Consider the following 26,515-nt stretch of genomic DNA (forward strand, 5'->3'; position numbering starts at 1 on the left):
CAATCGATCCTTTAGGGTGGACTAAGACATGAACATTTAGCTCCCAATCACTGATTGATTTTAACTTAGAAACAGGCCAGCTCCTGACTGACATAACACACTTTAGATGTGCAGAGCATTCAACAAGATAATTAGCATCAAAGAGGAAACCAGAGGGAATCACGGTCAGTGCACATTTCCAGTTACTGCTGCTGCATTGATGCATCACACTATGTTGTTCATTGGGCAGGTCTGTGCAGTCTTTTGGATCATATCTCTGCTTTCATACTCTGGTTCAGCCTATGAGCTCCAGGACACCATCCACACTCTGAAAGAGGAAAACTTTCACCTGCAGCACCGACTGGAGAATCTCACCCAGGCCCTCAGGGATATAAAACACCTTCTGTCAGAGTATTCCAAAGGTAAGAGGGAAATAAACAAAACTGGTTATTATTAAAGCTGGAGAAAATGATCAGATATGTGATTATAGTGGAAATGATGGAGAATATGGACTATTCTTTACAAATTTTCTCAACTCATCAGTGTTTGATCCCATGCACTTTTCATTGTGAGGTGTCCTTTGAAATTACATCCAAGCATTTCCCAAGACTGTGTTTGTGTTTTGTGTGTGGGCAGTTTCTGGAGGAGAGCATGACCCTGGGTTTCTACACACCTGGAAGGAATGGTCTCAACATGGTAAGATCTCACAGTGAGGTGTGATGATAATGAAGCACTTCCTGTTAGGACACATAAAGAAAATGCTTCTCTCCTCACAATTCTTGTGTTTTTCAGGCATCAGTAAAGACACTCACCAAACGCTGGAGCAGGTGCTCTGCTTAAGTGAACTCAATGGTGCTGCTCAGCCTGTCTTCATCACTCTTGGCTACTTTTTCCACCTCCTCTCACCACTCATTCTTTTATTGCTGTTATGACTACTCAGATTTCACTTCATTCCTTGTACCTCTTACTGTTGAGAGAAAAAATATAGGGATTTCTGGGATTGAGGAAGGCCTAGGTGTTGTGATGTTCAGGGATTTGCATACATTTAGACTGATATTACCACATTATTTAGAGAGTAGTGATTAGAAACACAAAATAAATCAATTAGCTGATGAAGTAACTCACATTCCTTCACATTAGCTTAGCATCATTTATGATCAAAACACTGAATGTTTTATATTCTAAACACAAAAAAGCAATTGTTTCATCTTAGATGCAGCATGAAAATGTTACCATACTATTATAATGGTAGAGAAAACCCTGGGTTAGGAGTTTAATAAGATTCATAAACAGCAAAGTAATAAATAATTTTTTTTCTTCATATTGTATTTTTGTATGTTACTATGTACGTTACATTACTTACTACTCAAACATCTACAACATTTTTTTGTCAAAGTGGATAATGGTTTAGAGGGAGAAAATATAATAGACCAGGGGACACTTAAACCACCCACAATTTCTGTAGTAGAAAAGGTGCAACTCTAATATGCAGCAAAATATTTACTCAGACATCATTCATTTTTGCAAGGCCATTATTTCAGTTCTTTGAAATATAGCTGCATGGTTCCTATTCCAGTTGTAATATACTATTTTTTTAAATTGCTGGACATGAAGTAAAGGCAATAGGTGCAAATATTAAAGTAGTTAATAATTACTATGTATGTATGTATAATTACTAGATACCACATTCTTATGGGAGTGATAAAAGTCACTGTATCTCCTTTACAGATAAAGAATATCTTTATTTGCTCACACAAACTGCTGAGGACAGATGCATGTGATGGTGCACATCCTTTGGTGATTTTATGTGTTTGATGTCGTCCTGAATCCAACAATGTTACATTTTGTCTGTTAAATCAGTCTTTGTCTGCTTAATTAAAATCACCCTCGCTGCATAGATTATAAATCGGTGCATTTGTACTTTAATTTACATTTGATTATGCTGAATGGATTGTCAATTTACATTTACAAAGACTTGATCTGGGTTGCTGCAGCAATGCCTGCAGAAAAAAATGTGTCTTTGTATGAGTCAAACGAGTCATATTTTTACTCTAAAATGCATCATTAAAACATCATTAAAGCAGGAACCTCATGACCACAGCATCGAATATCGACAGTGACAGTGTGACAGAGTGAGTGATTGAGTAGCAGTTACTCTGTTGATGCTCACAAAATGTTTGAGAGCATTGACAGAGTGACGGTGTATCACTCATTACTGTCCCCCATTAACCTACATTTAAGAGCAGACAGTTCAAATGGTACCTACACATTCCACTGACAGATTAGCAATCGTATGGATTTCTTCGTGGCAACGGGTCATTCACTTACAATCACTGCTCACTTTGATGTTGTGCACTGTGGTTTTTGTTTGGTTTAAGACTACAACAATATTCTACAAAAGTTGCCATTGCTATGACTGCTTCACCATTAATGACAAAAACACAAACACAGCTGAATTCTTTCTTTATAACACAGACACAATGCATACATGGCATCTAGTATGATTCCAGAAAGAGTTACATAGTAAACATACACGCTGCTTATGATTATTCATGTTAAATAAGCGTTAAAAGCAACTAAAAATCAAGTACAATAACAATAAACACTGGGCCCAGACACTAAGGAAATAGTAACTTTATAAATGTTTAATATAAAGTTAAATGTTACATGAGAATATAAAGTTACTAACATTTCTACCTTTGAAGCCAAGTGTGTCCATAATTTGCAGAGTAGTAGCATATTTAACCCACAAGGCCTCTAAAACTACCAAAAAATCCTGAAGGTAAAAACTGCTGAAAATTATAAAACCTCCAGCTATTCAAGCTTAAACCCTAAATTACTTAGTTTAAGTATTTGCTAACTAGACAAGATACAGCAGATACATATAATAACTGTAAATCACAGAAATTCAGAGTATTAGTACATTTTATTTTCATCACTGTGATGAGATGAATAACTGATTTTATCCACACACTTTTGAGCCTGATTCAACTGGTTGTTAATGGATTACTAAAGCTTGTGTTTTTATCTTCAAATCTGGTCTGGTCTGTGAATAGGTAATGCCTTCTATTATTTTACCCTGATGGTTCTCTTGTGGACAAAAGTCAATTTCACCTAGTTTCGCCCATGTTTTTGAAGTAAACCTCCAACAGTTACATACAAATTTAAAGTTTGTGTGTGCATATAATTGTTCATGTGCTGTACAGATGCATACTGTGCACTTATCTGGGATGTTCTGAGGGAATAGGAGACTAGAAATTAATGAATGTGTTGAGAACTTCTTTTTAAACAACTGATCAAAATGAAAGGTTTTATGCTTCACTACAGAGGATGGCCTTGAATGAGACTGGACAGTGTGGGTGTGTGTTGTGGGGGTGGAGTACACATGTAGCGGCTGTTGCTCGTTGTTCTCAATCAGCTGTAATTGTAATTCATTGAAAGAACAGAAGCCGTGCAGAGGCTGTAGACGGACAGACACACAGAGACTGATGAGGGATGGACTGACAACAAGCAGCACAGAAACAATCATTGGACACTAAAAGTAAGTACTATCACTCAGTGTTTCCAATATTACAAAGTAAAAGACAAATTGTATCCATGCTATGTTATATTCAAATTTACATAGTATTTCTTTTAGTATTTTTGCCTTAAAAGCACAGATATCTCAGTGTAATAATCCACATTCAGTTAATTCCAAGTACTAAATATACTTTAGGTGAGATGCTGCTGATTGTAAGATAATGTGCATTTTTTTGTGCATCAAACCCACATCACTGACAATTAAATAAAATAAAAAGAATTACTAGGGTAAGTGCAAAGCATTAAGTGTTATCTCTACATTTACATACACAAAATAATACCTTTAAACATATCTTTTTCAGGGCTCCATTTAAATACTTTTCACTGTTTCTCTCACATTCATTGAATTATAGAAATGGATCAACAGAAAATATTATACATATTACACCTCTGGCAAAATATACAAAAGAGGGAGCAAAAAAAAAAGAGTGTGTGGGTTTAAAACAGCTTAATGACTTATTTAACATGTAAATGATCTGTTGGGGACCTTTTGAGTCAAACAAATGCACACCCCCGGACTCTTATTTGTATTATGTTGGTTTAACCAGCCACAAGCCCCTTTTGCTGAATGAGTCAAGCAGCTCACAGATGATTGTAGTTCACTAGTGATGACTAATGTACTGAAATCTGAAGTGCTGATAAATCTGCAGCTTTAATTGCTCATTACTTTAAAAAGCATATTGTAAATAAAAGTAAAACTAGCCAAAAGAATTCACAGTCAATGTGCATTTATTTCTAATGGTAGAAAACTGTAACATTTAACTATATTAATAAAAAAAGACCTACAGACAGTATTATGTATTGTTTACAGTTTCTCCTTTTAATGTAGTTTTAACCAAAAAAACATGAAACTGCGCAAAGCGTTATTTTTCTAACACTCTTACAATGCACACCAAGCCTTTTAACCTCCATTAAAGACATGCAGCTTTAACCTTTTCATCTTGCATGACTCTTTTGCATGTTTCTCTTCCATAAAACCCATATTTCCTTGTGAAAACTGCATGTTCAAACACTAAAGGCTCTGTCCTTACAAGGCTGTTTAGAGGATCATGAAAGCCTATACGATCAGACGGGCAGCTCTCCTTGTAGGGACCAATAACTGATCTTCACAGTACAAAGCTGCGCAGCCTCTTTTCATGTCACTTTCATTGAGTGGAGGGCTACAGTGCATGCTCTATAAAGTGGCTGGGCCCATTCAAGGGACTAAAGAGGACAAAGCTGAGCTCACAGTGGTGCCACAGTCTCACCACCAAAATAGGAGTGAAGCAAATGGAAACAGGAGGGGAGGGCATTAGGAACAAGAGATGGAGATACGGACAGAGTAAAATGAAATTCATTTGCTGAATACATTTACTGAAAACAGATCAAAAGTGAGTCAAGTCTGCTTGTTGCATGGAAATGACAGACATGGTATAGGATGAAGTAAAGCAGAAAGGTGATGGTTTAGGAAAACAAATGACATATTACACCAGTCTATCATATATTAGAAATTGTCTGCCTCACAGATTAAAAGTGCTAAATCTTATGTACTTCTACAACATGATCTAGAAAACCAATGATAAAGTATAATTACACAAACACACACATATATATGTATGTGTGTGTGTGTGTGTGTGTGTGTGTGTGTGTGTGTGTGTATAGATATGTATGTATATATATATATATATATATATATATATATATATATATATATATATATATATATATATGTGTGTAAGTACATTTATAGAACAGATTTATAAATCTTCCACTAGAAACAACCTGAAAAGAGAATGTATTGTAACATACCGACAGTGTTTTGAAGTAGATCTGGTAGCTCTGGGATAAACATTCCTTTTGAGTAAAACCCATTTTCTCATCAATTCTCCAAATTTCACATTTTGAGCCTGGGCTGTATCTTAGAAAATACAGTCAATAGCATTTTTGACATGGTAAAGTTTCATTAATTTTATTCTTGAGACAGCCAGTGTTTTTAGTCATTCATTTTCATGCTAAAAACTGCACCTTAGAGTGGTGAGTACATTGAGTACATTACAGAAAATCACATCATATAAGATAATAAGAATCCCATATGTATTCATAACCAAACATGACATTTACATAGAAAATCCAAAGGGAGTTGAGGTTAGTGTGATAAATCCAAAGTGTTATGTGATGAGGTGGATCAGACAGAGTAGGGAGCTTTTATGAATGAAAGCATTTTATGACACAGCTAGACTAAGAACTCTAAGACACATTATGACTTACTTTCCTCATTCAGGTCGATCTTTTAAACACAAATGTAAATATATAATTGGCTCATTATGTTCCAACTGTAACTATAAGGATTTGATAAAAACATGCTCAAGCTGTTTTGAGCTCATCTTGCAATCATCTTATATTATTAATTTTGAAATTAACTGATTTATTGAGTTAAGTAAATTTATTTGGTGCGAGCACTCACACGAGGTATATGATGATATTTTATTTTATTTTATTTTATTTTATTTTATTCATTAGGTGAAAACCCCATATAAGATTCAAAATGGTTTGGTTTTGGCTTTGACATTGAAATCTGAGTTACATATGGTCTCATGGTTGAGTTAATAATAAACTAAGGATTCTAAATTAATATCCATGTTAGACAGTACATGTGAAGTAAGAGTTCTAATGTCCAGGTCTTTTGGTTTTGTGTGCAAACTTGCCAGCTGACACCATGGATGAAGCAGTACGGCGGTCGCCTCATGCTCCTGCTCTACAGTAGGATGCATGTCAATAGCACCCACTGGTTGCTCCCACAGATGTCGTCCCACCTTTGCTTAATTTTTCTGTCCAGCTTGACAGTCTCATCTCCTCTGGGTGAGTCAGTGAATGCACCACATGTCCCTGACCAAAGTCTCATAATGGGAGAAGGTGATTTGTGGATGTTTTCTTTGTCCTTAACTCAACATAATAATACATTATAATGCATTTCATGAAGCTGAAGTTGCTGTCACTTTGTGCAGATCTATAAAAAATATAAGAAGGGATCAGAAAAAGGTATGCATTTCAGTTATACTTAGATCATTTGAATAACTTGCTCTTTAAATTGTGTTTCCCAGGTTTGGAGGATGTTTTCTTTAGCCCTCAGGATCAGACGATCAATGAAGGAGAATCAGTTTTCTTTCCATGTGTGTCAGGAGAGAGTTCACCTCCTGCACGGATCAGCTGGCTCAAAGATGGGAAGCTGGTTACAAGAGGGCGACAGATTCAGGTGAGCACTAACATGCTGAAACTAGACTTTAACCCATAAAGACCCAAACATCCACCGGCGACTAAAATCATTCACCGATCTAAACTGTTTAATACCTGTTGATCCACTAATCCTATCAATACATGTAAATAATTGGTGTAAAATACAGTTTGTTGTCTTTTCATGATCATCAGATATGACCCATTTGGACATTCAGAGGCTCTGTTATCATGGAAACACTGTCATCTTCTACAACATTGATTCACCAGTAAAACCCATGGAGTTGGATCAATGACAATGGATGGAGACACTGGGTTTATGTTCAGTTAATGATACATTTTACAGAAAAAAAAAATTTTGTTCAGTTTTCTCTTTTTTGGATATATTGACCCTCAACTTCAATCTAAGTTTTAATTAACGTCTACATTATCAGTACATTAAATAGAGGAAAATACCAGATTTTCACTTTAAAATGCAAAATACAGAGGATAATGGTGATAAATCACTTAAGAATGGTTAAAAAAGAGAAAAAAATTATTTGGGAACTGACATAAAAGCAGCTCTGGGTCTTTATGCGTTAAGGGGGACATATTGTGCCCCTTCAAATCATTGTTAGTTTCACCTCAGAATGCTTTACATCAGTGGTTCTCAAATGGGGGTACGTGAAGGCACTTCAGGGGGTACATGAGATTTTAAAATATATTTAAAAAGTAGCATCCATATAAAAATCCTTTAAAAATAATTATTAAATTAATTAAATATTTCATGAAAATATATAAGTTCATAAAATGAATTTTATATTCGGTAGGCTACTCGATTTCATCACCCTAAAAACCCAGAGTCTCCCCCATACCAGAATGGTTCGACCAAACCTGTCACATGCCACCTAGCATCACCTGTCAATCACTTGAAAATTCAAACAATGGCGTCGTGGTCAACGCGTAATTCTTTTGAAAACACAGAGGGACAAGTGGCAAAGAAGGCCAAACCAGAGCCGGCAAAATTCTGGCTGTATCTTGAAGATTATGTTTTATTTGGATTTACGTCCACAAGTTGCAACCCACCCGAGGCACTGTGATTTTTCTGTGGGGAGAAACTAGCTAACAGTAGCATGAAGCCAGCACATCTGCAGCGTCATCTTAAGACAAAACATGGATGTCACATTGGTAAACCACCTGACTTTAAGAGGAAACTGTGTGAATAGAGGGTATGCACGTGACGTCACCGCGGTTCGGTCCACTGAGTGGCAGAAAGAGGGAGATGAGTAGCGGCTTTGGCTTGAATACTGCGAAAACTTTAGAACAATCTAAAAAATGGAAGGGTTCAACTACAGTAAATCAGTAGCGAACTGTGAGCACTACTGCTGGGCCTTTACCTTGGCAATCACCGCCAAGAAAATACGTCTGCACTGACATAAAACCTCAAAAACAATAGTATGTTGAATTGAAAGCACTCACCAGCTGTAATCCTCTAATTAACGATGACGAGGATGTCAACAACTCTTTGGCTTTTGTATGCTTTCAGCGTTTGCATTGGGTATTTTCCTGGCGTTGAAATCAGGTTCATATAAATGTCAGGATACGTGATTTCCAGCCACATATCAATGTTCGTAGATCACTTGTTGTTTGGTAGTTTGTATGGATCCATGTCGAGTCCAGTTGTCTTTAATTTCATTTTATATTCCACATTTCTCCCGGTCTCGCTGTAGTTACTGCTATGCTCCGCCATGTTGAGCTGGTTTGTTTTTTGCCACTCAGTCTGACTTAGAGGGGCGTGGCTCAGTGGGGAAGTGACGTATGTGCATTCCCTCTATTCAGATCATCTCATCTCATGTAGACAAATCTTTATTTATAATTAAGTTAATTATTTCTTTTTGAGAACAGATCTTTACTATGATCCCAAAGGAGGACACTTTATGTTGATAATTATTTTTATATGCACAATCTTTATTTATGATTAAGTTAATTCTTTCTTTCTTTTTTTGGTTATATCTTTTTATTTCCAAATAGTTCAAGAGAGACCACTACAAATGGAGTTCCAAAGTTTAATAAATCAGACACTGATGGCACAGCACTCTGTTTTAAGTCATTTTTTTCAACCAAAAATGCTTTGTGCTGGTTTGGGGGTACTTGGCTGAAAAAATATTTCACAGGGGGTACATCACTGAAAAAAGGTTGAGAACCACTGCTTTACATCATTCGCTCAAACCTGTTTGTCCCAGTTTGTCAGTGTTTTTTTTTTTTTTTTTCAAAGGGACAAATTTAGGATCTGTTACTCTAACGTCAAATGAGCTGCTGCCCCTTCTGGTCATTATTAGCGCATTATTTCAGATCCTTTTTACCTCCGCCAAGGAGGTTATGTTTTTGCCAGGGTTTGTTTGTCTGTTTGTTTGTTTGTTTGTTTGTTTGTCTGTCCGTTAGTGTGCAACATAACTCAAAAAGTTATGGACAGATTTGGATGAAATTTTTAGGGTTTGTTGGAAATGGGATAAGGAAGAAATGATTAAATTTTGGTGATGATCGGGGGTGGGGGGACCCACGGGGGGGGGCCACTGATCAGCCTTGGCGGAGGTCTGCGCTCTCCGAGTGCTTCTAGTTTATAATTGAAAAAGGCGGGAAACCTGAAATTTATCGACCAATATTGTACTTCTTTCTTTCTTGTAAAAAGGGAAGTCTGAAATACTTTAAATACTCTGAAATGCTCTAAATACTATCATAGATTAAAAAAAATAAAAACTATAATAATAAATACAAAATAAAAATTTACAAATAAGTGAGGCAGAGTAAAAAGTGCTACAGAAGGTCTTCAAAAATATATGAAAAGGTGCAGAGTGCAGAATAAATCAATCAAGTCTTTATAAAACATCTATACAGTAATTTAACCTGTTGTTGGTAGGTTTTCCATCAAACAGAACCACAATTAGAAGACTCAACCTGTGGCACAGATTAAGGTGCAAGTACACTTTATTATAATTTATCCATTTCAAACCTTATGTATCTAAATCCAAACACGAATCAGACATTTTATGCTTAATAATCACGTATAGTTTGAGTGAAATAACACGCAGCAGGTCAAAACATACTAAATTAACAACACATTAAGTGAGTATAGCCATCTTCTTAAAATACCAGCACTATACTTGTTTTTATCTGATTATGACCTCTTAATTTAAAACCAGGTAAACAGCAATGCATTTTAAGTTTAGGGTTAAACTAATGTAGATTGTGTTTTTTTCTGCAGAAACTACATGTTCCCTTTCATATGAAGCCTAATATGATGCATAATGGACTCACTGTATGGGTATTATAAGGTTAAAATAATTTGGTAACATTGAAAATATTGGAGCAAAATGAATAGAAACATATTTGAAACAGATAATTGAGTGAATCCATAATGTTTTCTGTACTTTGTTCCTTATTCTGAACTCTACTGGGAATATCATCACTAAAGTGTAAAACAATAAAAACATGATGCTTTTTGCAGTTCCTCTGTATTTCAAACGTGCATTATCTTTTTCCTTTGTTTTCCTCTTTAGGGTGAATATGGAGGTGGTAACCAGAGGAAGACCTCAGGCACTCTGCATCTTTTCAACGTAACATTAGAGGATGATGGGATATATGTTTGTCTCACATACAATCCTTCACTGAACATCAGCAAGATGAGCAAACCAGCAACCTTAACTGTGCAACGTGAGTACATGCACGCTGATATTTGTAGATGTGAGAAGTAACAAAGTTCAGTCAGATTTTTCAGGTATTTTTACTTTACTTGGATATTTCTTTTTCTGATATCTTTTTAGTTTTATTTGCGTATCTGTATTTTTAATTTTACTATATTTTAACACTTTTCCACACCGGCTCTTAAGTTCTGTTGATGTAGTTTTAATGCATTTGACAGAAATTATTGATTATTTTGGGGAAATAACACTATGATATAACTTAATAATATTAATAACACTGTGATATTTGTATTTTATTTTATTTTCCTACACAGTGTTTTGCTGCTAAATCGAACTGAGCTGCTAAACTGATTTTCATTGTTCCTGTGACAGTGACAATAAAGATCTATTCTATTCAATTCCATTTGATTTGATTTGATTTGATTCGATTTGATTCAAAATGATATATTGTTGTATCCATTGGTGTGTTTTGTACATGATAAACATAACAAGACAAAAATGACAAAATAAGTAATCAGACGAAATGAAACGAAATGAAACAAAATAAAACAAACAAAACAAAATACAAAACAAACCTAAAAATCTGTAGTTTCAGAAGTTGTTATTTCAATGTGCCAAACATTAATAGGATAAAAATGATATAAAAGACAAAAACGAGACAAAAATGATGTAAAAGATATGATGACAGAAAAAAAAAAAAAAACTAAAACGAAGAAAACTGGAGCAGATGTGTCTCAGTACCAGATGTCATTGAACAGTGGTGAGTTGTGTTTCTATTTGCTTTGCAGGAGTCCCACAAAGACCACAGATAATCCAGGGCCCTGACAACATCACTGTTACCATGGGAACAGAGGTCTCCATGCACTGTACTGTCCTCGGCTTCCCTGTTCCCATGGTGCACTGGTTCAAAGACGGCTGCCTCCTGACAAACTGCTCCACATCGTTCAGCCTCCAGAACAATGGACAGCTGCTCACATTCAGGTCCAACACGAGACGAATTTTAATCCTTTATTGTTTGTTTAGTGTTTTTGTTGTAGTAATGATCTAACAACTATGCACTATAATTATGGAGCCAAAAGTATTGTTAATTTGAAAAACCATAACAATAAAAATTTTACATTTATTTGCAATATTTATTTATTATTATTTTGTATATATATATATATATATATATATATATATATATATATATATATATACTGTATTGTATTACATTTTTCAGTTCCATTTTTTTTTTAATTCTGGATTTTTTATGTTATAGTTTTAAAAATGTTACAGAAAAAAATCTAAATATTAAATTTTTAAAAAGTAGTATTTTTATCCTGAATACATTGTGGTTCTTTTCTAGTTCAGCATCACAGTTTGAAGTGTAAGCTTCAAATTGTAGACGTTCAAATAACTTTTGAAACCTTTAACCTTTTTTCCCAAACTGACAAAAATTTTGACTGAGATTTAGCTCCATACACACAGTTGTCTATAAAGATGGAATAATATATATTTTACCACTTTTTATGAAATGATTGTGACAATATGAGTTATTCTTAATAGATAAAGTGTAACTAGGACCCAGTTTGTAATGTAATGTTTGGGATGTAAGGTGGTTCCCGATGTGTATAAATAGGAATAAAAGGAGGAATGTGTCTGAAAACAAAATTATTCCACCATTATGGGTGACTCTGTATAATGAACAGACCTGCTGTTGGATCATTAATGGGTTTCTGAAGCGAAGATACAGATCAGTCTGTCAAAAGCCTCGATACTAAACATCTTTGTCAACTTCTGCTAGAAAGAATAAAGATATAATTTTTGTTTGTCTTTCCAGAAATGTGACTAAGGAGGATGAAGGCTCCTATCACTGTGAAGCATCCAACCAGGAAGAGACGATTAAGTCCCAGCCCGGCTTCCTACTTCCAGCTGGTACTACATGCCAACATTTAGAGTTAATTCATTTTTAAATGCAACACAGACATTCTCTGAAGCTTGACTGAAACAAATTGAAACAAAGACATTTGTAAAATATGCTTTTAATTGTCTGCATTCAGCTCAATGCTGCCACATCTACTTAAAAACAATGTCAATAAAAAAACAGAAAAAAACTAGACCCATCACCTGTAACTTCCAACTAAACATTCTGTTGGGTTTCTGTAAATTGGCTTAAAGTCTGGTTTTGACCAACTCTATATATAAAGTGTCATGTGATAACTTTTTGTTGTGATCTGGCGCTATATAAATGAAATTTGATTGATTGAGTGATTTGATTGGTTTTCATCTGTAAGTCGCTTTGGAGAAAAGTGTCTGCCAAATGCATAAATGTAAATGTAAATGTAAACATGATTCCAAAACAGAGGCTTATATTATTATTATTATTATTTTTTTTTTTTTTTTTTTTTTTTACTGCTATGGCTACTGCTTTAAGTGCTATTTCATTGGACCACCTATAGCTGTGACTACAGGATGTGTTTGCAAAGGCATCATAGAATAGAATAGAATAGAATAGAATAGAATAGAATAGAATAGAATAGAATAGCCTTTATTGTCATTGTGCAAAAAAGCAAACAATGAAATTGGAGTGGTACTTCCCACCCACAGTGCAAAATCATTTATTTCCATTTATTTGTGTTCATAGTTGCATTAATTTAAGAGCTTGTATTGATGATGGAGAGTCAGGCCACTGTGTAATGTCTCTCCATCATATCCCAAAGATTCTCAAAGGGATTCAGGTCTGGATGCTGTGGTGTCCAATTTATGTGTGTAAATGATGTCCTATACTCCCTAAACCCATCTTTCACAATTTGTCCAGATGAACCTTAGTTTTGTCATCTTGGAATGTTTTTTTTTTTTTTTTTTTTAAACTTGTCTTGTCCAGCATCATAACAGAAGAATGGTAGTCTGGCTGCCTTTTGGTTCTGAACAAATTTGCTTTGCCAAGGGAAACTTCATAAAGTATATGAAGCTCCCCTTGATATTCTACTGTTTTTATTATGAGTTTTGTTGAACCACATTTCAATGCTGGACCTGACATAGGGGGGCAAGAAAGAAGAAGGTGGCGAAGACCCTCACAAGAAAGTATCAACAATACAAACAGTAACAACCATGGTGATAATTATAATGGTAACAATAACTACAACCAGAGCTAAGTAAACTGGGCAGAAGATAAAGAAAAATAGATAAATCTATAATAATAAATCTTGGAATATGTTTGTGTCATCAGGGAAGAAAAAAAATCCACTGGTGTTCAGATCTGGCCCAGTTTATAACACTGCCCCCACAGGCTTGTACTGTAGACACTAGACATGATGGGTAACCACTTCATGTGCCTCTCCTCATTGTGATGAGTCCATCACTCTGTGACAGGGTCAATCTGGACTCATCAGACGACATGACCTTTATCCATTAAACACAGTCCAATCTTTATCTTCTCTATCAAACTGATGGTTTAAGAAATGAGAAGCTCCTCATTGCATCTGTTCTAGTTAAAGAACTGAAACATAGTCATCACTGCAGTAATTATCCAATGGAATGATCTGAACTATTTGCTGAGTTACAGCAAAATGAGGAGTTTTCTTTTGGCTGGATGGTGTTCTGTATTTGCTGTATTTTTGTTTATTTGAACCCTCTTCATCATCTGTAACAGTTAATCTTTGTGAAATGTTATTTTTTGTTGCTTTTTCAGAGATGGACTGGAGTTTTGTCCAGCAGCCAACAAATGTGAGTGTAAAGAGAGGAGACAATGCGACGGTCACCTGCAGACCTCCTCACAGCACACCCACAGCTCAGGTGTCCTGGTTCAAAAACAACCAGCTGCTCAGTCCTGCAGCTCATGTCACTGTGCTGCCCAGTGGGGACCTTTTCTTTCACAGGTCTGTGGATGAAGGACATCTGTGATGTTTTGAGCAAGAGCATTATATGTGTGTGCATCTGTAATAGTTATTATTTTATTAACTTTCTTAATGTCTTCTAATGTATTCTGTCTACAGTGTTCAGGAGTCTGACAGTGGAAGCTATTTTTGCAGAGCAGCCAACACCCACCTTCAAAGATTTCTCACCTCTAGGAGGGCAACAATAACTGTGCTGGGTATGCAATTACATCGACAAAACACAGCACGCAGCACAACTAACCAGGCTGTACTCAGAGATAATTGGTCCAATGGCACCCCCTATAGAGATTGAGCTGACACTGTATTCTAATCAATAGTCAGATGTCAGATGTAAAACAGCAGAGGAGGAAGCACTCACATCATTTACATAGATACAAGTAATAACACCAGGGTATACGTATAAGTCCTGCATCAAACCCTTTCATAAATAAAACCATTAGCATAAAAATATGCTTCCAAATGGTCAAAACATAATAGTCAGGAAAAGATGCATTTCAGAGGATTTAATTAAAATATAATGAGTGGATTATGATTTTTGATGTATTAATATGAACATCTTTAATGTTCCATTTGGTCATGGTGGGAGTCATTTTAATTACCGTATACTGTTGAGTAATAACAGATGTAACTAAAAACCTAAATAAGAGTATTTGTAATAAATCTAGAAGAGTAAAGATTTAAATATTTTGGCTTACAAACTGGAGTAGAGACATGGCAAATTTAAATAATGTAATAATAATAGAGTATAAGTGACTGGAATTTGTGTTAATATGTGTAAATGCACTTAGATACATTCTACCAAAGGATCTAAATGCAGATTTGATAAGATGATAAATGTCTCCTCCTGACAGCCCCTCCATCAGTGAGCCTGTGGCCCCAGATGCTAACAGTGCCAGTAGGGGCCCGGGTGGTTCTGGAGTGTCAGGTCTCCGGTCGGCCTGTACCCTCTATCAGCTGGGTCAAGAGAGGTTACTCCAAGCAGACTGGAGGCAAGACTGTTGTAGGGTAAGACTTGAACAGCACAAAGCCTTCATGTACACATACAGTGTTTCTGAAAAGTCAGGCTATAATGCATCATATGGTCGTTTGTAATTTTCCTCCCATGTACAGATTGAGAAATGCTACCCTCTCCATCCAGTCTGCCAGGAGCTACGATGAGGGGGTGTATGTTTGTGAGGCCTCCAACCCACTGGGTCAAAGTCAGCGCACAGCAGTGCTCAAAGTGGCAGGTGAAATAGACAACAACAGAGGGAAAAAGTAAAATTCACTCCATTTTGGGTTTGACAGGAGTACTGTAATTCATCAGTGTGTTTTAGTGAATTTTGCCCTTTCAACTTTCAGTATTTCATACATCACACTATACTGTATTGTACTGTACTACAATATACTATGCTATGCTATGCTATGCTATACTAAACTATACTACACTGCACTATATACTATGCTATACTATACTATATACTATGCTATACTCTAACGATACTATGGAATGCTATGCTATACTATGCTAAGATTTAAATGCATTCCATTATTAGTCAGTGCTAACTATACAGGGTGGGGAAGCAAAATTTACAATGAACATTTAGTTGATTTTTCTCAGCAGGCACTATGTCAATTGTTTTGAAACCAAACATATATTGATGTCATAATCATACCTAACACTATTATCCATACCTTTTCAGAAACTTTTGCCCATATGAGTAATCAGGAAAGCAAACGTCAAAGAGTGTGTGATTTGCTGAATGCACTCGTCACACCAAAGGAGATTTCAAAAATAGTTGGAGTGTCCATAAAGACTGTTTATAATGTAAAGAAGAGAATGACTATGAGTAAAACTATTATGAGAAAGTCTGGAAGATACTATTCAAGAAGAATGGGAGAAGTTGTCACCCGAATATTTGAGGAACACTTGCACAAGTTTCAGGAAGCGTGTGAAGGCAGTTATTGAGAAAGAAGGAGGACACATAGAATAAAAACATTTTCTATTATGTCAATTTTCTTGTGGCAAATAAATTCTCATGACTTTCAATAAACTAATTGGTCATACACTGTCTTTCAATCCCTGCCTCAAAATATTGTAAATTTTGCTTCCCCACCCTGTATATTAAGTATTTTAACACTTGTAGCTGCAGGAGTCAAAATCAGAAGGGAAAAACACCAGCATTTGATACAGAAACACTGTTTCATGGTGTTATGGAAAAGTCAAGCCCCTTTTCCAAACTTCTGTGTGAAAAGACATGGAGTAAAGCAGTAGAATCACATCCAGGTTACACATTTAAACCCTCTATTAGTCTGAAAATGACTCTGATTAGAAAAGAAAAATCTGCATCATGGGGTAGATTTTAAACAATCTGAAAACACAGGCAAAGAGAAGATGCACAAGTCCTGTATCCTTTAATAGCACTTGAATTATAATAAGCTCAATGTAATTATGGAATTCTTTCTAAAAAAAAAAAAGAAAAATGTATCAAGCGCTGAAGTTTTAACCTCCTGAGACCTGGGAAAGTAAAAAAAAAAAAATTGGCTTTTTCTTTTTTTTTTTTTTCTTTTCCACATGAAATAATTTTCCTGATTGGAAATGGCATAATGCAACAGTTTTTATCAGATTTATTTTTATTTTTCAAGGATTTCAAGGTCATTTGCAGTGGACAGCATTTTAGTTTTTTTTTAAGTAAGGCTATGAAACTCTTTTCCCCTACAGAGGACAAAAATGCTTTGCTGGGTCTTGAGAGGTTAATATGGACATTATGGGCAAATAACTAAACTATAATGCACTTCAACAAGTTCAAATATTCTTCAGAGGTGCACTTCATACATAAAATACTTAAAACGTGGCTCGGTTCTGCTCCACCCTGCAGTGAGCCCTGTCATAGTGAGCTTTGCAGGTGAGGTGAGCTGCAGTATAGGGGCCACAGCGGTCCTGCCCTGCAAGGCTGTGGGGATTCAGCCCATCGTATATTCATGGTCTAAGGGCAGAGCAGACAGGAACATCCCCATCATTCCAACTGAAGAAACATACATTGATGGTGAGTTACACACGGAAGTGAGTTATTGTGAAGAATGGATGGTTTGCTGTAGAGAATCCCCTAAGCTCTGTCGTCTGGAATTTACTTGGCAATGAGTTTGTTTTCTTTTGTATAAAATTTTCAACATCCTCACATGGTGCAGAAGATGGAGCTCTGCACATTTTAACAGTGCACTGGTATGATGAAGGAGAATACTATTGTCTCGCCAAAAACCGAGCAGGAGAGCATCAGAGACGTACTGTCCTCACTGTCACAGGTATGTCAACACAGATTCACCATTTCTTCCCTATTTTATTTTTATTTTATTGGTTTATTTAATAGGGACCATGCACATTTATGAACATTGCTGTATAAAAAAATACACCCATGTAAATATGCCAGAATTAGTAAAAATAACTACTTTTCATCTGCAGTCCCTAGGCAGGTGACAGAAACAAGACATAAAACAGCCAACATTAATACATCACTCATTCGCTATGAATTAAAAAATTAAAAAATACACATACATAGGCATCATCAAAACAAACAAATAAACAAAAATAAAATCACAGGAGCAATAGCCTATACATTCACCTCTATACTTATATACAACTTAACAGAGAAAGTGTTTGGGTGATGAAATGTATGTCAATTAAAAATGAGTGCATGTATTGGTGTTATAAGAGTAAACCCTACATGCTATCTGTTGATTTTTGGTGATTGATCTCTAACCGCTTGTTAGATGTGGTGACAACGATATAGAAAGAATGTGCTTTCTTGACAGCATTTGCACAAGTTTTTTTTTTTCTTGCTGATTCTCTTTCATGCCGTCCTCTGTCCTAAGCTGAAGATTATCCAGCAGATAGAGGCAAGCAGACAAGACTGGTTTTGTCTGCAGTGAGTAATGACATTGTGATATTTTTTTTTAAAAATATGTTACGTTTCCTTGTGTGGCTTAAACGCATCTTTCCAGCTTATTATGTGGTGATACTCTATCATCAATATACACTGTAAAAAAAAAAAAACAGTAAAAAAAAACAAAACGGTATTATTCCAGCAGCAGGGGTGCCAAAAAAATACTGTAAAATAACGGAAAATAACCTTCTCATAAAAATACGGTAATTTTCCATAATTAAAATACTGTTTTTTGCCCTCACTTTACATGAAATTTTGCTTTTCTTTTTTTCTTTTTTTCTTTTTTTACTTCTTGTTTAATAAAGAATATTTTCATGTATTAAAGCAATCAAATTACCTATACATAAATATATAAATAATTTTAGTGAGACTCAGTTGTACAATCCACTGATAAAAACTGCATTTTGACAGTTTATCAGTGCTTATATATGTTATACATTCACAAAAATACATTTATTCAACATTTTTGTTGTGAAACCTCCCGTAATTACACAAGATATTTGTTAATTAACAAACAAGTCTTGTTAAACTTACAGAACAAATACGTCTGTTACGGTTAATTGTCAGTAATTTTATCTTGCTTTATTTATTTATTAATTTTTTTTACAGTATTAAACTTTAAATTAACAGTTTAATCTCATAAATTGAAAAGAAATATTTGTGAAAGTATGATACATTTGCAAATGTATTTTAACTGTATTTTTCTGTGAAAAAAGAAAAAAAAATTCTCTTAAAAAATTGAAATTTTATGGTCATTCACAGTTATAGTTTTTTTGTGTTATTTTCCATTTGACATGTAAAATCACAGTCTAATTTTGTCATTTCATTGATATTTTCCTGTATCTTAAAAATACAGGAAAAATCTGTAAAATAAACAGTGAAAATTCTGTTAAATTACAGATTTTTTTTACAGTGTAGATATTTTTGACCCTTTACCTGCTTGCAACTATTGGGTTACTGCATATTGGGTGTTTATTGCCTTTTCTCACTCTGTTCCTTTCATATTCTTTGTCCTGTTTTCATATTTTGTAGAACGTGAATAAAAAAAAGCCAATTTCCAATGTATCTGTGGCAGAGCAACGTCTGAAAACAGAACCTCGCCAGCATGTTCAGACTGTGACCACATGTAAGAGTCTCACATTCTGTATAAACATGATTCCAAAAGGGAGGCTTTTATTGATTCTTTTTTCATCATTTCCAGGCTCCTCGTCTCACTGTGGTGCTCTAACTAATGTAGCAGTCACATTTTCTACTTCCCTTAATGAAAGAGCATCTGAGCTAAAGACAACACCACCTTTGTTCCACCTTCTTACACAAAAGCAACAGAATCAGCCTCCAGTCAGTCCTATGCAGTTTTTAGTTTCACAGATGCCGCCGCCTATTTTCCCCCCTCCACCATATCCGAACTTTAAAGCTTTAGACCTCCACACTCAAATGCCAACAACTGGTGAGCCTCCAGAAATACAGAGGCAGCTACTGTCCTCACAAAGCCCATCTGATTTTCCAAAAGCAACAATCAAAACACATGAACATCCGTTTAATGATGGATCCAAAAAAACCCTTGACACCAAAGGCTCTGTGTCCCAAACTAGTCAAATCCCTGAGACAAGCCAATCTAAATCATCCTCACATCTTCAGACAAGTAAACCTTATGACCTTTCCGACGTTCATTCACATTCTGTGACACAAAGAGATGCTTCTGCAACCCAGACTAACACAAGCCACTCAGGTTCAGTCACCTTGTTCTCTGATGTACAAACTAATTTGCATGAAGTGGTTACGAAACACGAATCCCTGCAGTTCCATACTGAGTTAACGCAGATAAAGCTGAATCACTCAGCTGAACCTTTACATCAGAAGACGTATCAGCAGCCCACAAACCTGCCAGCTCTGTCTTATCCATCGCAATCCTTTACTCAAAGTCTTTTTCCAAAGTCCCGTCCCGAGAATTCAACTCTCCAGACTCATTTGTCTTCAACACAACTTCTGTCCAAGTCTGGAGAATCCCACCTTAATGTTGAACCTTCACCCACACGACAAACTTCAACCATACAGACGCCTCTTCAAATACAACCCCCCTTATCTCCAACACAGTCACCTCTGCCACAAACTGAATCTTTACCCCTCAAACACAAACCTACTCAGTCTCTAAAGCCCCAGATTTCAGTCTCTAGCATCTATCCTGCTGATCAAACCTCTAATCTTTCAACCCTGGACTCCTGGAGGGTTCCTGTTCTCAGTCAGTTTAATATATCTGATCAGGCACAAGTGAATTCCAGCAATGATCATCCAGTTCAGACAACTGAATCAGCCAATGACACAAAGCCTACAGAGTTATTGAGGAGGAATACGTCCCAATCACCCATGACCAGCAATGATCCCAGGTAGCAACACAAGACTTTTTACACACCTTTATTGACATTATCGTAGCAAATAATCACTTGTATTTGTGTGTTACACCGCAGAGTGACGCAGCAGTCTCCGTCTTGGCTGCCAGTGCTGGAGAAACATGACATCCCCATCGTAGTAGGAGTGGGTGTGTCTTTGGCATTCATCTTCATCACTGTTACCTTCTACTCAGTGGTCCAGACCAACGAACCTGCTCCGACAAGCAGAGCAGGTCAGAAAGTGATCATTAACTTCATCAAATATATTTCACATTCTGAACATGATAAACACATAATTTAATATCTGTGACAGCCCAGAGGAATCTTGGGGTCCCTGTGCGACATGCTGAACGGCGAGCTGCAGGACGGACATATGAGAACAGGTGAATATGGTATTTTAAAAGACTTTATTTGTCATTCTAGATTTTACGTCAACAATGAAATTTCGATGCAGCTGGCTCAGTAGGCAGCAGCAATAAATACAAACAGGCACTATATAGACAGGATAATATATAGAAGATTGAATAAATATGCATGTAAAAACTATAGAATAAATATGCATATAAAAACTATAGAATATAGAATAAATATGCTCATAAAAAAACTATAGAATATAAAAGATAGAATAAATATGCAGATAAAAACTACAGAAGATAGAAGATAGAATAAATATGCATATAAAAACTACAGAATATAGACAACAGAATAAATATGCATATAAAAACTATAGAATGTAGAAGATAAAATAACTATGCATATAAAAAAAAACTATAGAAGATAGAATAAATATGCATATAAAAACTGTGTGTGAGTATAAAAAACTATGCTTCTCTGACAAAAAAAAACCAATAATAACAGGATGATGGGTAATATTTTCACATTACAATATTCAAAGGAAATAGGTCTGTATTATATATTTTGCTGACTTGTGAACATTACATCACCATCATTGTTCAAATACAATGATCTGCACTTTTATTCGATGTAACAGCCCATTTCATTTAGATTTCCATGAGTTTCATCTTTTCCATATTCCTAATGATGATATTACCTTTGCACAAAACAACACCGGTTGAATATACGAATGTTTACTGAAGTGAATAAAACTGCCATACATTACTTTGACAACAAACTTGATTTTTACCAGATTTGGCCAAACGAGGCAGATTTTCATCAAAATAGAGGTTAAGGCAACAATTCACATGGTGCTGCACTATGTCATGAACTAAAGGTGAGATGAGATGAGGGATATTCCGCTGGTGACCACCTCTCTGAAAGGTGTCACAATTGAAGCCATGAATGATATTAAAAATGTTATATCAGTATTTGGGTAACATGAGAATGAACTCATGATGTCTTATAATTGTAAAACACGGTCAATTCTCAAACAGCGATAATGTTACTCAGACACACTGGGGACAATCAAAGGCCATCTCAAAATGCCGAATTTCATCAGGTGTCACGATGCCACACTTATCGCAAATCATGTGGGAACGTTCCTTTGACATGCTTGATACAGAGATGATGATAACATTCCACAGGCCACAGTTGATAACCTTGTCAACTCGATGAGAAGATGATGTGTCGCTCTACAGGAAGCCAGTGGTGTACACGCAAGATACTGATGGTGATTTCTTTCAACCAGCCCCCATCGTGTCCACATAAATGTCCCTGTATGCCAGATGCCACTATTGTGTTCTAACAGACGCTAATCTGTACCACATCAATCAACAAAATAAACTGTGTATGATTTAATCTATAGTGCAACACCTAATGCTACTAAAAATGTAAAGTGTCACATGGGGGGTTTATATTTCTGCTCAGTGTATTTGTAAAATCTGTATGAAACCATCGTACTGTGTGTGTGTGTTGCATAGAGCTTTTGAAGACGATGACTGTGTGGCAGTGATCGAGCAGAGCCCCAACACCTCAGACACCCGTGCCAGACCTCCAGGTCCCAGTCTGGTGACTGTGCAGCTGGAGCCCACATCTGAGGACCTTCAGGAGGACAACCAGACTAATCTGGATCATCACTCAGTCACTGTAGAGACTTACCCTGAGCCAGTTCTTGACACAAAGGTTTGACTGCACAAAAACACACAAACCTAACAAGGTGAAAGATTTGTATTTTCTAAGATCTGTTTTCACTCCTTTGTGGATTAAAGGTCCAGTATTTAAGATGTAAGTTCATCTATCTGAAGAAATAGAATATAATACTCATAATTACATTATATTGTAAGTGTATAATGAGCAGCTAATGTAAAGAGTAAGTCCTCTTCATTGGAGTCCAACCGGTTTCTACAGTAGCCTAGAAACGACAAACCAGACACTGACTCTAGAAAGGGCCTTTTATATTTTTTACTGGTCTTTGCATCCTTCACAGTTTAAGTGGCCACTATAGGTTATGCACAACTGAAAGGGGAAAATGAGATGGGGGATATTCAGCTGGTGGCAGCCTCAAAAGATGCAACTAAAATCCTATACTCTAAACTTTCCCATATGAAACTGAACACCACAGCACCATAGCAAAGAAAATGTACTTTGGCAAATAATCTGTGAAATTATATGAATAATAATTGCAAATAATAGCTGTATACTTGGGCCATTCTACCAGACAGCTGTTGCACATCCCAAAAAAACTAGTTTCCTCTGCGAAGGAAGGGCGGAGGTTATGTAGATGTAGGTAATGTGGACTGCTTCAATCTGTTACAGATCGACCCGTCTCTGGAGGAGGAGAAGAGCTGTACTTTGTCCCAGCCTAGTATCCAGCTGCAGTGTACTGAGGACTGGCTCAGAGGAGAAGACAACCACAGTCCATGCAGAGACGCCTTGCCCCCTCCCTCACCCATGCCCTCCCGTTCAGTGTCCCCCTCTCCACCATCAAGGCGCGATGAGGGTCTGCGCTCTTCTTTAACCCTGCAAACTACAGAGCCAAGTGTAGCACCCATCCACCACAGCCTCAGCATCTCCCATGGCCACCCCCCTCTGCTCCTGTCACACCACGTCTCCCTGGGGCTCACAAATGTGGCCGTGGATGTTCATTTTTACCCGGTCACCACTTCTCCAGTGTCTGTAGGGACTAGCACTCATATCAATTCAGTGTCCAATTCCACTTCAGGGCCTGTTCCTCTGTATACTACACCAGTGACCAACAGTCAGGAGAATGACCAATCAGCTCCCAGAATGCATCACTGTAAGTAGAGTTCAAGACACACGGATCCAAAACGACACTTCATAATTTGGCATAAATAATGTAGGTAAACAGTTTCAGATATACACTTGTTTGCTTTCTAACCAACAGGTTATATACACTGACATGTGTGTATTGTAGTCTTGAATTGGAGTCAGGGAATGATTCTTAGTTTTATCTGAAGTGGTGAACAGAATTTTAAAACCACAATTTAGACTTAGAGAAACCTGTTCACCATTCTATCTGGTTCCAGTTTCCAGTGTACCTCCAAGGAAAACAACTTTCAAGTTTTTTTAACACATTCATTTGTTTGATCAGACTAATAATATGAGCTTCTCAGATGTTTATATGAAAATTTTCAACCTAATACACGAGCACTTCAGACAGGTTTGTTTGGAAGGGAAAAGTGGCGCCCTGTTCATTTTATAATGATCTTTTAATTGCAACATTCTCTGCATATTATGAAGAGAGTTGTGATGACTTCACCTTCGTCTTTCTATTTACTAATTTTTACAGTCAGATACTTCAACAGTTTTACCACCAACTGTGACATTCTTGATTTGTGAAACTGTCCTTTAAATTAACCAACATCATATATGCTAATGATAGATAATACAAAGGGGATTTAAAATTTAATGTCTCTCACCACTAATTACCATTTTCTGAAATAAGGTCTCATGGGACATAATCGAGGCCTTTGTATATATGTTAACGTCAACAAAGCTAAGATTAAAAATAATACAGCAAGCGAAGTTGCATGTAATAACAATAATAACTGAACACCACTTTTAAGTAATGGTATTAAGATTATCTATCAATAAAATGTGCCAAACTATAAATCTGACAAACATGCTTTTTTCTAATTACATGCAGTTTTAGTACTGGAACATCAAAATAAATAGACTCTTGTGAGTTGGGCAGTTCACAGGGTTGTTGTTAAAATGTAACATAGTGTCTATTTACACCATTTTACTTAGAATATTGTACTAAAAAGATAGAACATTCTGTATTAGCATCTACATATTTTTTATATATAGTTGTATATTTGATAACTTCAGAGCTACACTTTTTGCACCAGTGGTTGCTGGTTTGATTTAACATGGTTCAGTGTATTTTAGAGGATACTGGTGATTACAGCTACACCTTAGTCTTGCTTTATGCTGTTTTTTTTCCACTAAAGGATTTTTAATGTGTTTGGTTTACTGTTCACATCCTTGTTAGTATTAATAATCATCAATTATTTAAGTCACATATTTCTCTTTTATTTAGTAAAACAGCCAAGGATATTTTGTCAGGAAATATTATGTATTTTGAGAGTGTCATACAACTTGTTTCAATCACCTGTTCATTGTCTTATGTGAAGCTACCGGACTGTTACACCTTTTATTAAACCAAAGGAAGTTTAGATGGGCTGTATCAATAAACATGTAGACAACACAACCAATGACAATCAGTTCTCAAGTCTTCTGTCCTTTCACATCTAAATGACAGCGTTGAGCATTGATTGACACATTGTGTTTTTTCTGAAATGTTCCCACTCCAGATGTGATATTCTACGGTGTTATTTCTGAACAGAAGGGCAGCAAATTAGATTAGATTAGATTTAACTTTACTGATCCTTTGGGCAGAGTCCTCAGGGAAATGAGGTTCCAGAAGCACTACAACACTGAGCATACACACAAGAAACACCACAAGAAAAAAGCAATACAATAACATCACTATAAAAAACAAAAAACAGTAGTGAAAAAACTGAAATTACAGATTGGAAAGTAGAACCAGAAACAAGTGGCAAAGTCGTAATAAAGATAATAAGTACAGTTAAGCATACTACCAATACAAAAACAAGTTTACTATCAGGTACAACAAAGACACATTATTATTATTATTATTATACACATTATTGAAGATGGAACCTGTAAAGCAGAACTTGAGGAAAATATTTTTTGATCAACTAATCAGTGCAGGTGAAATGAAATTACAGATACTACACATTTTCAAAACATCAACAGACATATGAACCCTGTGTTGGACACAGTCTGTTAAACTAACACTCAATAAAACTGAATTATTTTTACTTGAAGAAAACTCCAGAGAACCCTCACTAAATCTCAGGGTGTATTCACACCAGGAAAGTCCGATAGTTCACTTGCTTTGGTCCGGACCAAATTTTTTTTTTTTTTTTTTTTTAATTTGGTGCGGTTCGTATTCACACTGTACATTTTTGTAAGTGGACCAAAATCTGTAAACAAAACCACGTGTGCTGAGGTCGTTCAACCATTGGACAGAAATGAGCAGTGCCCATTAAAGCGCTCAGTCCAAAGTGAAAGGACAGAATCATGGACATTTTGCGTGCTGTTTTTGTTATCGTCATAACGGTTTTTACAGATGCAGACGTTTGCACAAGTGTTTGAGCAGCAAGAGCGTCTGATGCAACGTCAGGTTTACAGTATTGTAGAATTCATTTCTCAATGACGAAGACACAGGGCAAGACGGCTATGGAGGACAGCGCTCATGTGTGCACATCATGTTGTGACTGTTGGTCTGATTCACACCAGACAGAACAGGTCTGAAGTGTGAATTCTGCTAGTATATGAAAAGACTGTTCTCCAAAAGCATTAGTGCTCCGTACTGCTTACCTATGTGTATCTATCCTATATCACCGTTCAGTTTAGCCAGGTACAGAATTCCTTAA

The 26,515-nt window shown here is 36.1% G+C and overlaps 2 protein-coding genes across 4 annotated transcripts in view; one reads left to right on the forward strand and one right to left on the reverse strand.

Annotated features, from left to right (window-relative positions):
• Positions 1-25,263, forward strand: LOC115426411 (flocculation protein FLO11). Of its 2 annotated transcripts, none has more exons than XM_030144532.1 (21): positions 1-401; positions 616-675; positions 772-3,520; positions 6,246-6,396; positions 6,639-6,790; positions 10,305-10,458; positions 11,237-11,429; positions 12,271-12,365; positions 14,122-14,308; positions 14,426-14,523; positions 15,178-15,331; positions 15,437-15,555; positions 17,185-17,352; positions 17,498-17,608; positions 18,176-18,228; positions 19,279-19,372; positions 19,448-20,630; positions 20,712-20,866; positions 20,947-21,016; positions 22,511-22,712; positions 23,346-25,263. In XM_030144532.1, the coding sequence occupies exons 4-21, from the start codon at positions 6,258-6,260 to the stop codon at positions 23,832-23,834; spliced, it is 3,816 nt and encodes a 1,271-aa protein (XP_030000392.1). In that variant the 5' UTR covers positions 1-401; positions 616-675; positions 772-3,520; positions 6,246-6,257; the 3' UTR covers positions 23,835-25,263. The 2 variants fall into 2 exon arrangements, with proteins under 2 accessions (XP_030000392.1, XP_030000391.1); XM_030144531.1 differs by having other exon boundaries at positions 7-401; positions 17,495-17,608.
• The window catches only part of ptgs1 (prostaglandin-endoperoxide synthase 1), a 20,990-nt gene continuing 18,596 nt past the window's right edge, over positions 24,122-26,515 (reverse strand). For both annotated transcript variants that reach the window (XM_030144535.1, XM_030144536.1), the window contains exon 12: positions 24,122-25,930. The gene's annotated coding sequence lies outside the window, so the exon portion shown is untranslated. The remainder of the gene's footprint in view (positions 25,931-26,515) is intronic.

The sequence above is a fragment of the Sphaeramia orbicularis genome, chromosome 9, assembly GCF_902148855.1.
Source record: "Sphaeramia orbicularis chromosome 9, fSphaOr1.1, whole genome shotgun sequence".
Taxonomy (NCBI): Eukaryota; Metazoa; Chordata; class Actinopteri; order Kurtiformes; family Apogonidae; genus Sphaeramia; species Sphaeramia orbicularis.